At 47.6% G+C, this 12,991-nt stretch overlaps 1 protein-coding gene across 1 annotated transcript in view; it reads left to right on the top strand.

Moving 5' to 3' along the window:
- The window catches only part of LOC149344736 (alcohol dehydrogenase class-3-like), a 99,296-nt gene that overhangs the window by 49,502 nt on the left and 36,803 nt on the right, over positions 1 to 12,991 (top strand). Inside the window, exon 5 of the mRNA XM_089546345.1 lies at positions 8,136 to 8,268. Within this exon, the coding sequence (XP_089402471.1) occupies positions 8,136 to 8,268 (133 nt within the window). The remainder of the gene's footprint in view (positions 1 to 8,135; positions 8,269 to 12,991) is intronic.

Genomic DNA, 12,991 nt, shown 5'->3' with positions numbered 1-12,991 from the left:
AGCTTCCAAAACATACGCAATGGAGGCAGATTGCAGCATTCAGCGACAAGAGCTGAAATAAAAGGCAGGTTGAACTCTAAGGTGGGGTGTGGTCATGCATGGCAGCATTGTTCACAGCTGAATCGAGAGCAGACACGTGCACACCTGAGTGACAAAGATTCATTAAAATATTTGTCTTGGCTACTAGCTCATTTCACGGCCTTTACGTTTTCCATATCAGTGGCATGCACTGCTTTGCTGGTTTCGGACTGATGTAGTTGTAGACTTCGCGTGATATTTTGTTTACTTAGTAAATACGCAAAAACATGGAAGCTTTGGTATCAGTTAAAACGATTTTTAAGACATACAAATATACATTCTTTTATTATAAAGAATACATATTTCACTGTTCTAGACAGTGAGCTTTATCTAATGCACAATGGCATTCTCAACGGCAATGCAGTTATTATTTTTGCATTTGATCCCTCCGCAAATTCTATGAGGAGGCCGCGCTGCGACACGAGCCCCACCCCAAACAAAATTTCTGGCTACGCCACTGCCAGGGAAGCTTATAATCTCCGCCGTCAAGAAAAGAAAAAAACGTAGCCAAAAGTGGCGACGGGTACTGCATGTCAAGATGGGTCACCGCAGTAATTGAAAGCGAAGGTCACTTCCCGCGCTTGTAGGAGTTGAGATAAGCATTTTTCCCGGCTGCTACCAATTGTGACTGGGGCCGAGCAGTGGGAGACAGCACGAATACGACGCAGTAACTGGAAGTAGCCGCCTGTCTCACACGGGTATTGACTTTTCCGCTGACGAACACCAGCATAGGGCACCCTAAACTGGCAAGCAGCCAAGCGCCACTCGCGCGAGGGTCTGTTCCCATGCGGAGGAGGAGGAGGTAAACTTTATTAAAGAAGAGGTCTTAGGCGCGGATTGGGGTCATGTTCCCCTCCCCGCGGTGGGCTCCTCTTCTAGGCCGGACGCCAGGTGGCCGACCGACGATGTCGTTCGGCGACCTCTTCGGCTCGCTCTGTGGCTCGAAGTTCAACCTCCGGGTCCGAGCTGAGCAGCGCGGCCTCCCAATGAGATTGGGTAGAGAGCTGCAGACTGTGCGATGGCTTGTCTTGAGTACATGAGTATAGGATGTGCGGTGTGTCTGCCTTTTGGTGCTCACAGAGAGAACAGACGGGGCTGTACTGCTCGGGGAACCATATGGAGTACATGTACGGATTAAAGAAAGTGTCTGTTTGGAGCTGCCGCCAACTGACTTGTTGTGTTTTACTGAGGGATTTATGTGGTTCTGGGAAGATGTGTCTTCCTTTCTTGAAGTGGGTAGTAATTTCTTTGTAGGTTGTCATTCGCTCCTTGGCCGACCTGAGCTCGGGGTAGCGCACCTCCCGGTTAACCACGAATCCTCGGGCAAATTGGTGCGCCGCCTCGTTTCCAGGATGGTCCGAATGGGCGGGGACCCAGATCAATGTTATCTGGCGGGTATTGAAGATTTTTTGTAAGATTTTGATGGCTTCTGAGTGGGCCCTTCCTTTTGCAAAATTTCGAATTGCTGTTTTGGAGTCACTTATGATGTATTTGGCAGTGGTGGAGGTAATGGCTAAAGCTATGGCAGCTTCTTCGGCCTCCTCCGGAAATTTTGTTTTATCTATTGTCGCCGATGCAAGGGGAGAACCTCGATGATCGACAACTGCCAGAGAAAAGGGGTCTCTGTCCGCATGTTCTGCCACGTCGACGTGCGCCGTGTCTTTATGAAATGAAAATCTTTCGTGAAGTTTTTGTGCCCTAGCTTTTCTTCTGTCCGTATTGCAGTGTGGATGCATGTTTTTGGGCAGAAGAGGGACTGTTAGATGTTCGTGCACGTGTCTTGGAATTGGCAAGTTGGGTGTACGGATTCCTTCATGTTGTATTCCTGCTTTCTTTAGGATGAAACGTCCCGTTTCAGTGCCTGATAGTCTTTCATATTGTGCGGTGAGGTGTGCTTCTATCATTTCCGCTAAGGTGTTATGAATTGCTAACTGTAATAGTTTTTCATTTGGAGTATGACGAGGGAGGTTCAGCGCAATTTTGTAAGACTGTCTAATTAGAGAATCCAGGTCGTCTATTTCTCTTACTGTGAGGGTGACGTATGGTGTAGTGTAGTTGACCCTGCTAAGAACGAAGGCTTGTATTAGTCTCCTGGTCTCGGCTTCTTTAACTCCTCCTCGCCTATTCGCGATGCGTCTGATGAGGAATGAGATTTGGTTGACAGTGTTTCTCAGTTTCTTAATTAACGTGTCGTTTTTTTCGTCTGACTGTATCAGCATTCGTAAGATTCTTAGTGTGTCCACTTCTGGGATGGCTGCCCCTTCCGCGTAGATTTTGATCTCAGGCGCTTTATTTTTCCTTTGACGTTTTGGGTGTAGGATGAGGACTTCAGATTTTTTGGGGGAACACGCGAGTCCTGCGGCTTGTTCCTCCTCTACTACTACATCTGCCGCTTGTTGTAGCGTATCTTGTATTGTGGCGATACTCCCCTTGGTGGTCCAAAGGGTGATATCATCCGCGTACAAAGAGTGTTCTAGGTCTGGGATTTTTGCGAGTGCGTGTGCCATTTTGATGAGGGTTATATTGAATAAGAACGGGGAGAGGACCGATCCTTGCGGCGTTCCTCTGTCTCCTAAACTGAAGGTGTCGGATTTGATTGCGCCAATTTGAATTTTAGCCGTTCTATCGGAGAGTCCTTGATGTAGTTAAACGCTCTTTCGCCCACATTCAGCGGTGAAAGAGATTGTAGGATTGATTTGTGTTTGACGTTATCAAACGCTTTTGTTAAATCTAGAGCTAGGATTGCCCTGGTGCTCCTTTGTTGCTCCTGAGATAGGACTTCGTTTGCTAGTCTGAGCATCGTGTCCTGTGTTGATAAATGTGTTCTAAAGCCAATCATAGTGTGTGGATATAAATTCTCTTTGTGCATGTGAGACTGGAGTCTGTCTAGTATGACGTGCTCTATCAGTTTTCCTATGCAAGATGTAAGCAAAATAGGTCTGAGGTTTTCGAGTGCGAGCTTTTTGCCCGGTTTTGGGATGAATTTAACGATGGCATGTTTCCAAGCCGCTGGGAGTTTTCCCTCCCTCCAACACTCGTTCGCAAAATGCGTGAGAGCTGTGATTGAAGCATCGTCTAGGTTTCTGAGTGTTTTATTGTTAATGCCGTCTTCTCCCGGGGCGGATGTCGTGCGTATCTTATGGAGGGCTGCTCTTATTTCCGCTATTGTAATGTCAGCGTCCAGGAGGGGGTTCGGTTGTCCTTTATAATATGGTAGTGACTGCGTCTCTCGGGTTGTGCAGAAGTATTTCTGCTGTAGCGTGTTGATAATGTCTTGATCCGTGCCTGGGTCCATGTTTAAAATTTTGGTGATTTCCCTTTGAGTCGTAGCTTTATTTGATTCCGGATCAAGGAGATGCCGCAGAAGATTCCACGTCTCTCTCGTGCCTAGATTGCCATTTACATTTTCGCAGATATGGTCCCATTGCTGCCTTGCGATTTCTGCGGAGTGGTGTTGAATTTTTTCTGTGAGTGTGAGTATCTTGTTTCTAAGCTTTTTGTTGTATTTTTGTTTAAGCCATCTTTTTTCTAGGCTTTGCCTTGCCTCCCACATGTGTGTAAGTCTGCTGTCAATCGCAATTACGTCTAGGTCATGTACTAGTTCTTTAGTGGCCTTTCCCACATCTGATAGGAAGGTTTGTGTCCACTGTTCTAGGTCTGTGATCGGTTCCTGATTTTGGTCGCGGATCGTCCTAAGTTTGTCCCAGTCGGTGATCTTGTTTTTTCTGGGTTGGGGTTTGAGGTTGGCAATGGCGATTTTAGATGCTATGATATAATGGTCACTTCCCAGATTTTGTCTGCTGTTGCTCCATCTTAAGTCTGGGAGATTTTTGCCTATCGTGAGGTCCGGGCACGTGTCCCTGCTCACGCTGTTACCTATCCTGGTAGGTTGCATGGGATCCGTGTATTGGGTTAGCCCTCTTTGCTGGATAAAATCAATTAGGGCCGTGCGTTTCTTAGATATAGTTGCGTGTCCCCATTGCACGTGTTGAGCGTTGAAGTCGCCCACAATTAGGGATGGGTTTTGGCCTGCAATTTGTAGGGCTTTCAGTATAGCGGCTTTCGCTGGTCCAGCCTGCGCCCTGGGGTGGCTGTATGCGTTCAGTATGAACAGAGAAGAGGAGTTTCTTTTGCTGGGTAAAATTTCGATTAATATACAGTCGAGCTCTACGTTTTCAATTTCAAACCTTACCACGGTAAGGTTTCTATGTACCATCGTAGTGGTTAAAGGTTGTTCTGTGATTTGACATGGCAGAACTGCCCGGTACCCTGGTAGTTTTAGTCGAGATATTCTGGGTTCTTGGATCGCTATTACGTCAGGTTTTTCGGATTGCGATTGAATATGTAACTGCAGATCTGCTTTTTTGTTGCGCATAGATCTGCAGTTCCACTGCCAAATTGTTATGGTTTTAGGATTGGCCATTTTGCTGGGATAGATCGATTGGGGCCCCTTGAGCTGACGGGGAAAGCCGACGTAACATTTCCTGTAAAATGGTGTCAATTACCCCGAACTTGTGATTTACATCCTGTATGTGTTGTTCGAGTCTTTGTGATAAATTTTCAACTGTTTGTGTTACGTTATCGAGTTTCTGACTGTGCTGTTCCACTTTTTGTTCGAGTTTTGGGACTCTATCCTCCAATGAGGCATTTCTAACATCAGCTACTGCTCGTTTTTTGCGAGGTGTTTCTTCCTTGCTTACTACGCTTACTGGGGTTTCGACTGTTGCGGACACAGTAGTTTCCATTTCTGTAACTTCCTGCATGGCAAGTGGTTTTGGAGGAGGTTCCTTAGATTTGGCGGGTGCTTTTAGTTTACTGTTTTCCTGTTCTAAGTGTTTGATGCGGTCCGTAAGTATTTGAATGTGGTGGAGTGCCTGATCGAGTTTGGACTGTAATAACTGCAGCTCCGTCCCCTTTCCGTGAGAGGCCACTCCCGCTCAGCTCACCTGTTTCGGTCCGGGGCTCTGCGTCCGGCTGCTGGTGCCGCGGTCACCTCCACTGCGGCTGCTGCTGCGTCCGCTGCGGCTGCTGCTGCGTCCACTGCGGCTGCGGCTGCTGCTGCGTCCGCTGTCCAAGGGCGGGAAGGAGCTCGAGCGGTCCTTTCTTTGGGTGGATGTTGAGTCGTCGCTGGTCCGGGATTTTGATCTTGATTGGTGCTCCGACGTTTTAGTGTGGGGTCGCATAAATCTTTTTTTGCAGCTGGTATCGCCTGTGCGGTGCCCTTCTCCGCAGACAATGCAGACTGGGTCGCAGATTTCTTCTTTGAGGTGCTGGTTTCCGCAGTACGGGCACCGTTGTTGCGTTGGCTCTGGACATACGTCTCTTCTGTGTCCGACTCTTCTGCAGTTCGTGCACGCCTCTACTTTTGGAATGAAGGGGTAGACCGGATACAGGACGCCGAAGTATATGATGCCATCTGGCAATTCGTCCGCGTCGAAGTGGAGCAGGAGGGACTTTGATGTTCTTCCCATGGTTCGTGCTTGGACGATTTCAGGGTTTCTTTTGCGAAGTTCTTTCATCATTTCTTGCTGCGTTTCGCCATCGTAAGCCCTGTAGATGATGCCCTGCAAGGCCTTGTCCGGAGGAGCGATGTACGACGTCATGATGATGTCTTTGCCTTCCAGCTTGATTTGTTTGACTGCGACATAACGTAGTGCGTTTGCCTGCACCGGCGTCGATATGGTGAACACATTCTTTGTACAGTTCGTTCTGGATTGGTCTTTGTCAGCCTCGGTCGCAGTAATGCCGCTAGCTGATGCGATAGCTTGCCGGATGGATTTCTCGGTGTAGCGCGTGATGTCCATGCCACCCGTCGGTCTGTAGATTATCTTATAGTCTTCCTCCGGTAGTCGTGGAAGCGGTTTCTTAGGATGGAGTGGAGGGAGAGGTTGCGCCTTCGACTTTTCGGTTTGCTTCTGAGCTGAGCTTCTGAGCTGTTAATGGCACAACTTTGGGGTCCTGATTACGGTAAGACACAATCGTTTTCCAATCGGGCGTTTCGAATTCTTCTGGGGAGGCGTTCGTCCCAGCTACGGCGTACTTCATGACTGCCGCCGTGGCGTTCGCGCCGCGCCAGGCCTGGCGTTCGGGTAAGCTAGGGCGCCGGAGCGACGCTGGCTTTAGACAGTCGGAGCTCGGTCGCCCGAGCTCCGATTTGCTTAAATGAGGTCTTGAAAGGTGCCGTATAGACTCACGCTTCTTGTCCGTGTGTCGGAGTCGAAGTATCCTGGGTTTTTTCCTTGCAGAAGGTGCTCGAACGCGGAGCCCATACGAAGCACATGCGCCTCCGTTGGCCCTCTAGCGGGAAAAAAAACGTTCCCATGCGGTAGCACGCTCCTTCGTTGGATTTGAAACGCGCGCGCAATCGGCGCGGCGGCGTGACGTCAGCCCGGACAAGATGGCGCCGAGCTTGTTTCCGGCTTCACAAAATGTCACGTGACGGCCTCTCCTCTAAATTTTCCTTCCTCCAAGCATGCAAAGCAGGTGGCGCTCACTGCTCGGTTAGAGAGCCTACATGTCCGTCTTTTAGGGTGGTGACAGCTGGGCCCAAGGTTGCCTAACGGCGGCTGTGGCGGCTGCCAAACTTGACGGGCCTCCATCTTGGTTCCCAGGGTATGCCCTGCCTGCTTTGAGAAGCGCCCTGCTTGCTTGAGGAATATCGACAAAGCAGCTTTTCAAGAGCGTCCTCCTGCTGAACACGATCGAGATTGCAGGATCGATCGTTTACTGCGGCATTCACGTCTTTGGTAAAGGCTATTCGTAGAAGCGCGCGAGTACGCGTTTCGCAAATTCGTTGTCATCGATGGTTTGTCATATTCAGAATGTTGCTAAGGCGTAATTAACTTTTCCCAGGTGAACTCGTGCAAGAGACAGGAAAACATCTGAGCATTAGCTATCAAGGTGAAAGTACTGTTACGTCGCTTCGTTTTGCCGGAATTACGTTTCCTTGGTGGCATTGAAGTAACGCGTCTGGCTTTTATCTCGGCTTTCTTCGATGTCATTTTTAATCCAGAAAACGACCTTTTTTGTTGTTAATCGCGTGAAGGCGCTGGATTAAATAAACAATGATTTCGTTAGTTCATTTTCAGGTTTTCTTACTTTATGTATATGTAAATTGTTCCGAACAAATTGTAAAACTACCAGTATTCTACATTTACGCTATTATAACGATTAAATGTGTAACGTCGCCAATTGCGCATTTTTGTGCAGATACAAGGCGTCAAGGAGAGATTTTGCTAGGGTACCTCGCAAACAATGCTTACACATTGCCGGAGCGTTACCATTCTCAAAATAAGGAAAATGCTGCACGTAAACTAGGCCACAATTACACTACCCTCCGAGTCAATTCCGTGAAGCATGGTACAGAAACTGGCGAACTGAACGTGCCCAATGTATCGATTTAATGCGTAGCCATGCATTTATTGAGAAATATTATAGAAGGTGCTGTTGCGGCACACAATAGCGCATTTATGACTCAACTGCCAAGTCGGCCTAGCCTCAAGCGCCCTTTTATTTATATGTATTTTAGTGGGGAAGACACACACAATTCACAACAGGTTACTTTATTGCAATGCTTGCCTGACATGCAACAACCTGCTAGACGAATCACAGGGGTACATGGGAAATCCAACAAGCATATAAACATATGTCCGAATTATGAACAGTGGTATCAGATTTCAAACAGCACTTTGCCCAACAGGGTAAGGCATATAAAAGCAACATTGATCATTTTCGACTTTTTCAATGCATGTACCGAAAAAACAACCTGAAAATACAGCGGCTAGAAGCCAAAAAGCCAAAATGGGCTGCACAAGTGCACAATGCTGATGCGAGCAAAGCAGAAATAACCATTTTACACAGGTGCACAATGCTGGTGCCAGCAAAGCAGACATAACCATTTTACGACCAATCAGCTGGAGAAGAATACAGTTTGCTACACTGATCACAGTGGCAAAGCAATCAATGCGATAATACCTGCATAAGTTAGTGTGGTGACACCACCCTAAAAAGACGGAGGCGCGCAACATGTAGGCTCCCTATGCTCGGTTGTCCTGCAGCGCCACCCAGAGCCGCGGAGTGATGCCGGATGGCACGACGCGGTTCACGTGCCAGGGCAAGCAGCTGCACCACTTCATGGGCACGAGCACCTTCAGCAACTACACCGTGCTGCCGGAGATTGCCGTCGCCCAGGTGAGCCCGTCCTCTTCGCTGTTCTCCACCAGAGTCGCATGCGGCCCAACTGTGTTGGCGCGTCGTGATAGTGCTCAGCTTGCACGAACCCTCTTGAACTCAGTCATGGCAGCCCGTGGAATTTCCCCCCACGTGTTCACGCCAGCCCGCATAGTTTTTCAGCTTTACCTAGAGGGAAGACTAGTGCCACCGTCTATGCGAGTTCCTAAAGAGCACTTCACACAGCGCGGTAATGCCCGAAAGACGACTTTATTTGGCTTGGATATAGTGTTGGGCCGAAAATGCGGATCCTAACAGTGAATCGGCAGCTCCGCCGCCATGTTCTTCTCTGCGCGCAAACTTGCATAGTGCATTTCTGACTCCTTTAATAAGCCTAACGCAACTATTACGCTGGTGTGAAAATTTTCGCTGTATTTCTTTGAGGTTTGCCACGAGAAGGGTGGTTTATTTTGGAAGGAAGGTTGTTTTGGCCGAATCCCCACGTCATGCCCAACAGCAACGAAAGAAAATACGAATCGTCATCTTCCCGGCAATTTATTATTTTATTTACTTCTTTTTCTTGGGCACAATATAAGGAGCAGCCACTAGGAAGCTACTTCGAAGAGCAGCTTGATGTTGCCACTTCCCCTGTATTTAACTACAAAACACAGTGAAATCATCATCATCATCAGCCTGACAATGCCCACTGCAGGACAGAGGCCTCTCCCGTACCACTCCAATTAACCCTGTTATGTGCCAACTGTGGCAACCGGATCCCTACCAACGTCTTAATCTCATCTGCCCACCTAACTTTCTGCCGCCTCCTGCCACGCTATCCCTCTCTTGGCATCCACTCCGTTACCGTTAAGGACTAGCGGTTATCTTGCCTTCGCATTACATGCACGAAGTATGTAGGGCCAAATAGATGCCATTAAGACAAAGAAACACGCAGAGGAAAACAATGTTCGCTTAAAGAGGCTTGTGCTAAGTGGGGGCAATAACATTTATTGAAAGTACAGTTGCTAAAAACAAATCTTCAACAAGTACGAGGAAGTTGTAGTTTCCTTGCGGAATTGTGTGCTTAGTAGTCTATGACTGTATACTCGTTTCTTACATAGCAGTTCCCATAGCTAACGCTGCTGTCTGTAGAGGATGAATCCTTGCCCAAAACATGGTTTGCCATATAACCAAAGTGAACACTAGCATATTTCGTTGTGCCAAGCCTTAAGTGCCGCGTCTTTCACCTCCTGGATTTCATTTTACCTCTTGCCACATTTTCGACCTGCGTCTCATCGAGACTTTGGGAAGAAAGAATCACATGTGGCGGTACGATACGCTGGTGGTATGGTGAAACGCTCCTACTCAACCCACGCTCAGAAATTAGTTCGCGCAAAGTGTAAATTGCAGCCGACCACAGCGCCTCACAGCTTCGACAGTGATTTCCAGTGCCACCACTTCGTTTTGTCTATACATTCTCCGGTCAAGAAAGACAAATGATACGTCACATGAATTCGCGCACGCACTATTTCCGCAGCCTCCTCCGCAGCGTTGCCTGCGGTGTAAGAAAGGGAGCAAAGCAGTGGGGGAGCACAAAACAGGTGCAAAAGCTCTAATGAACACATGCACAAACTTTCATATAAACATCTTACGGATTTCTTAAAAGGGAAGAAATGTAAGATCTTTGCCATTATTGGATGAGTGTTGGCTTAGTGAGGTAGGAATCCTGTAGCAAATAATCTGCTTGTCGTAGTTCGTACGGCTGCCAGTGACGTGCCAACGTTCGGGATTACGGGCGCTGTGAGTACTTACGTGTTCTTGAAGTGCCCCTAATAGTGTAGTAGTTCTCCTTCTTGGTCATACCTTGCTTATATAGTAGGGAAAGTCTATACGTATGCAAAAATGTACAGTTAACGATTTTCAGCTGCCCAAATATGGTCCTGTGTGCGCGAGGTAATGGGCGTTAGAAATTAGTCTCATGGCTCTTTTTTGGAGCAATATAAACTTCGTGATATTTTCGCCTGTTGTTCTTCCCCGAACTCATGAGTAATGATTTAAAATAGAGAAAAAGAATGCATTGTAAAGCAGAATATTGATTGCAATCGGAAAAATAGAGCAATGTCGGCGTTTGTAACCGATTGTGCGTTATATCTTGCTGACTAAATTTTCTACGCTATCATTCCACGTCATATATTCTCTGAAAAATAGGCGCCTAATGTTTTCACAAATTTAGCAACTTCTGAGTACCAGAGGGGACAACTCGAATACTTCGTTTCTGGGGTGGAACAGTACGTGCTCTGTTTTATAATTAAATTCTAAACTCTTTTTACATTCCCAATGTTCAATTCTGGCCAAGGTTGTGTTAGCACGGATGGATAGCTTAATGCTTGAATGACCAGAGAAAAACAAAACTGCTTTCGTTGGCGTAAATGTTGTATTTTGCAGACGGATGTACGCTAAGAATATCCTTAATGTAAAGAATAAAAAGAAGGGGGCTTAGAGGGCTTCTTAGTGAAACTCTCGAAATGACGGACTTGACTGCGGAGTAAAAACAGTTTATTTAGACAGTGTTATATTGCTATGTAAAAAGATATTAAAGAGTAGGCTGCCACACGTATGCTATAGCGGTCTAGTTTTTTGAGTAACATCTTGCGACTAACGCTGTCGGAGGCTTTCGAAAAATAAGCTAATATGCCTAAGACTGGTTTCTTTTCTTCAAAATGATCTAAAATACCCTTTTTTGGAGTGAGCTAGCGAGCGCAGTTGATCTGTTTTTCATAAATCCAAATTGAGCGGGATTTAAAACCACTGCGGCGTCCCTCATAGCCTGAGATGCTTTGGGACGTTAAACCTCTATAAACCAAACCACTGTATTGGTCGATAAAGGATGCGAGACAGCTGCGTCTCTCCACAGTCGATGAAGTGTAGCGCAGTCTGCTTTCCCTTGAGGTAACATTGAGAAACTCTATGCGCCAGCCTTTCTGGAGCAAAGCCTCATGTTTTTAGACGTCAGCTCGCACATACACCGACTGACTCATGAGCATAGGGGAATTTTTTTTAGGTAGCGGGTGGGGAAGGGGGCGGGGGGTGGAGGGGGGGGGGAGCAGACTAGCATTCTATTTTCACCTGACACAACGAGCCGACCCGATGCGCCACTCCCGTCAGAGCCGAATTCAAAGAGGCTACGTCGCAATAAGAGCGCAGGTGATGAGCATGAAAGAAAATTATAAAACAGCTGTATCTTACCAGTACTCACCAGCGGGGCGGAAACGTGCAGGCTAAAGAAGAGGGTTCAGCTTAAGTTAAGGAGAACGCAGCGAGCTGAAAATTTTAGGTGTAACGTTAACAGACCGGAAGCAAGCAGAGTGGGTGAGGGGACAAACGCGGGTTAATGACATCGTAGTCGAAATAAGGAGGAAGAAATGGGCTTGGGCAGGGCATCTAATGCTGAAGGCAAGATAACCGCTGGTTCTTAGGGGTAACGGAGTGGATTCCAAGAGAGGGCAAGCGTAGCAAGGGCAGCAGAAAGTTAGGTGGGCGGATGAGATTAATATGTTTGCTGGGATACGCGGGCTGCAGCTGACAAAGGACAGGGTGAACCGGAGAGACACGGGAGAGGCTTTTGTCCTACAGTGATCGTAGTCAGGCTGATAATGATGATGATGAAGCATGGAAGCTGAAAACAAGCACTCAAGTTCTAGTAACAATTCGTGAACTTCCCCAACCATTTCTCCGTTCAAAGCATGGGACGCTAATCGGCAGGGCTGGCACTACGCAAGGTTTCGCTCTAGAAATGGCGCTACTGTGTCCGTTCCGCTTTCTTTGTTTGGAAATTAGCAGCATGACGTATACCGAAAAAGTATTCTGAAAACAATTGGTCAGTTTAAAAAGTAAGCCTAATTTCACTGTCACCCCGCAGCAATTACCACCGATAGCACGTACATCAAGATGGACAAGAGAAAGCCGTTAAGGATAATTCTTGGGGAGTACACTAAATTTTGCTACGCCTGCTAAAGACACGCAGTTATGTCCACGGAACGGGGCGCAGCAAAGAGCACCGAGAAGCAGCAGGCACATCGGCCGCCGCTAGTTGAGCGAGTGATGAACTAGACGAGCTGCGCGCCGGGCGTGGCGGTGGGGGCTCTCAGGGTCATCGCTAGAAGGAAGACAGTAGTGAGGGATTGCACTTGCACAGAAAGCAACCATGTATTTGTGCGTTTCGATTCTTGGAGAAATGATGAACGACTATGCGTTTTTGTTATTCTTAACGACGGCCCTAGAGTAATAGGGTCACTGCATTCATACCGCTTCCACCTGCGTGTGATGCATGAACTGAACGGTCCACTACAGATGCAGCCTGCATGAGTTGAAGGACGAGAATCTCCGTAGCCTCTTTCTGTCGTTTAGCTGGTCATTCAGCATGGCAAGATTTTAATCAGTGGTGGCAGAAGAAACAAATACAAATCAATAAATGAGCAAAACGCATATGGTTATGTTTGTGCACGTTAAACCATCTAAATGCGACCGCCATGGCCGGGATCGAACCCGCGTCTTTAGGGTCAGCAGACCCGCTCAGCTACCGCGGGAGCTTTCTATCTATAAGTGTCCCCGTTTGTATGCTCTGTATTTATGCATGTATCCCGCATATAGGTGGTATGCACGGGCGCACAGCCGCGCCGCGGCGCTTCGGTGCACCATCGGCGGCGGCCGTGAGTAAGGTGCATGTACACAGACGAGCTCCTGCTCG

The sequence above is a fragment of the Amblyomma mixtum genome, chromosome 5, assembly GCF_055824585.1.
Source record: "Amblyomma mixtum isolate Tamu chromosome 5, ASM5582458v1, whole genome shotgun sequence".
Classification (NCBI taxonomy): domain Eukaryota; kingdom Metazoa; phylum Arthropoda; class Arachnida; order Ixodida; family Ixodidae; genus Amblyomma; species Amblyomma mixtum.
Note: the sequence above shows the minus strand (reverse complement) of the source record. Positions and strands in the feature narration are given on the sequence as shown.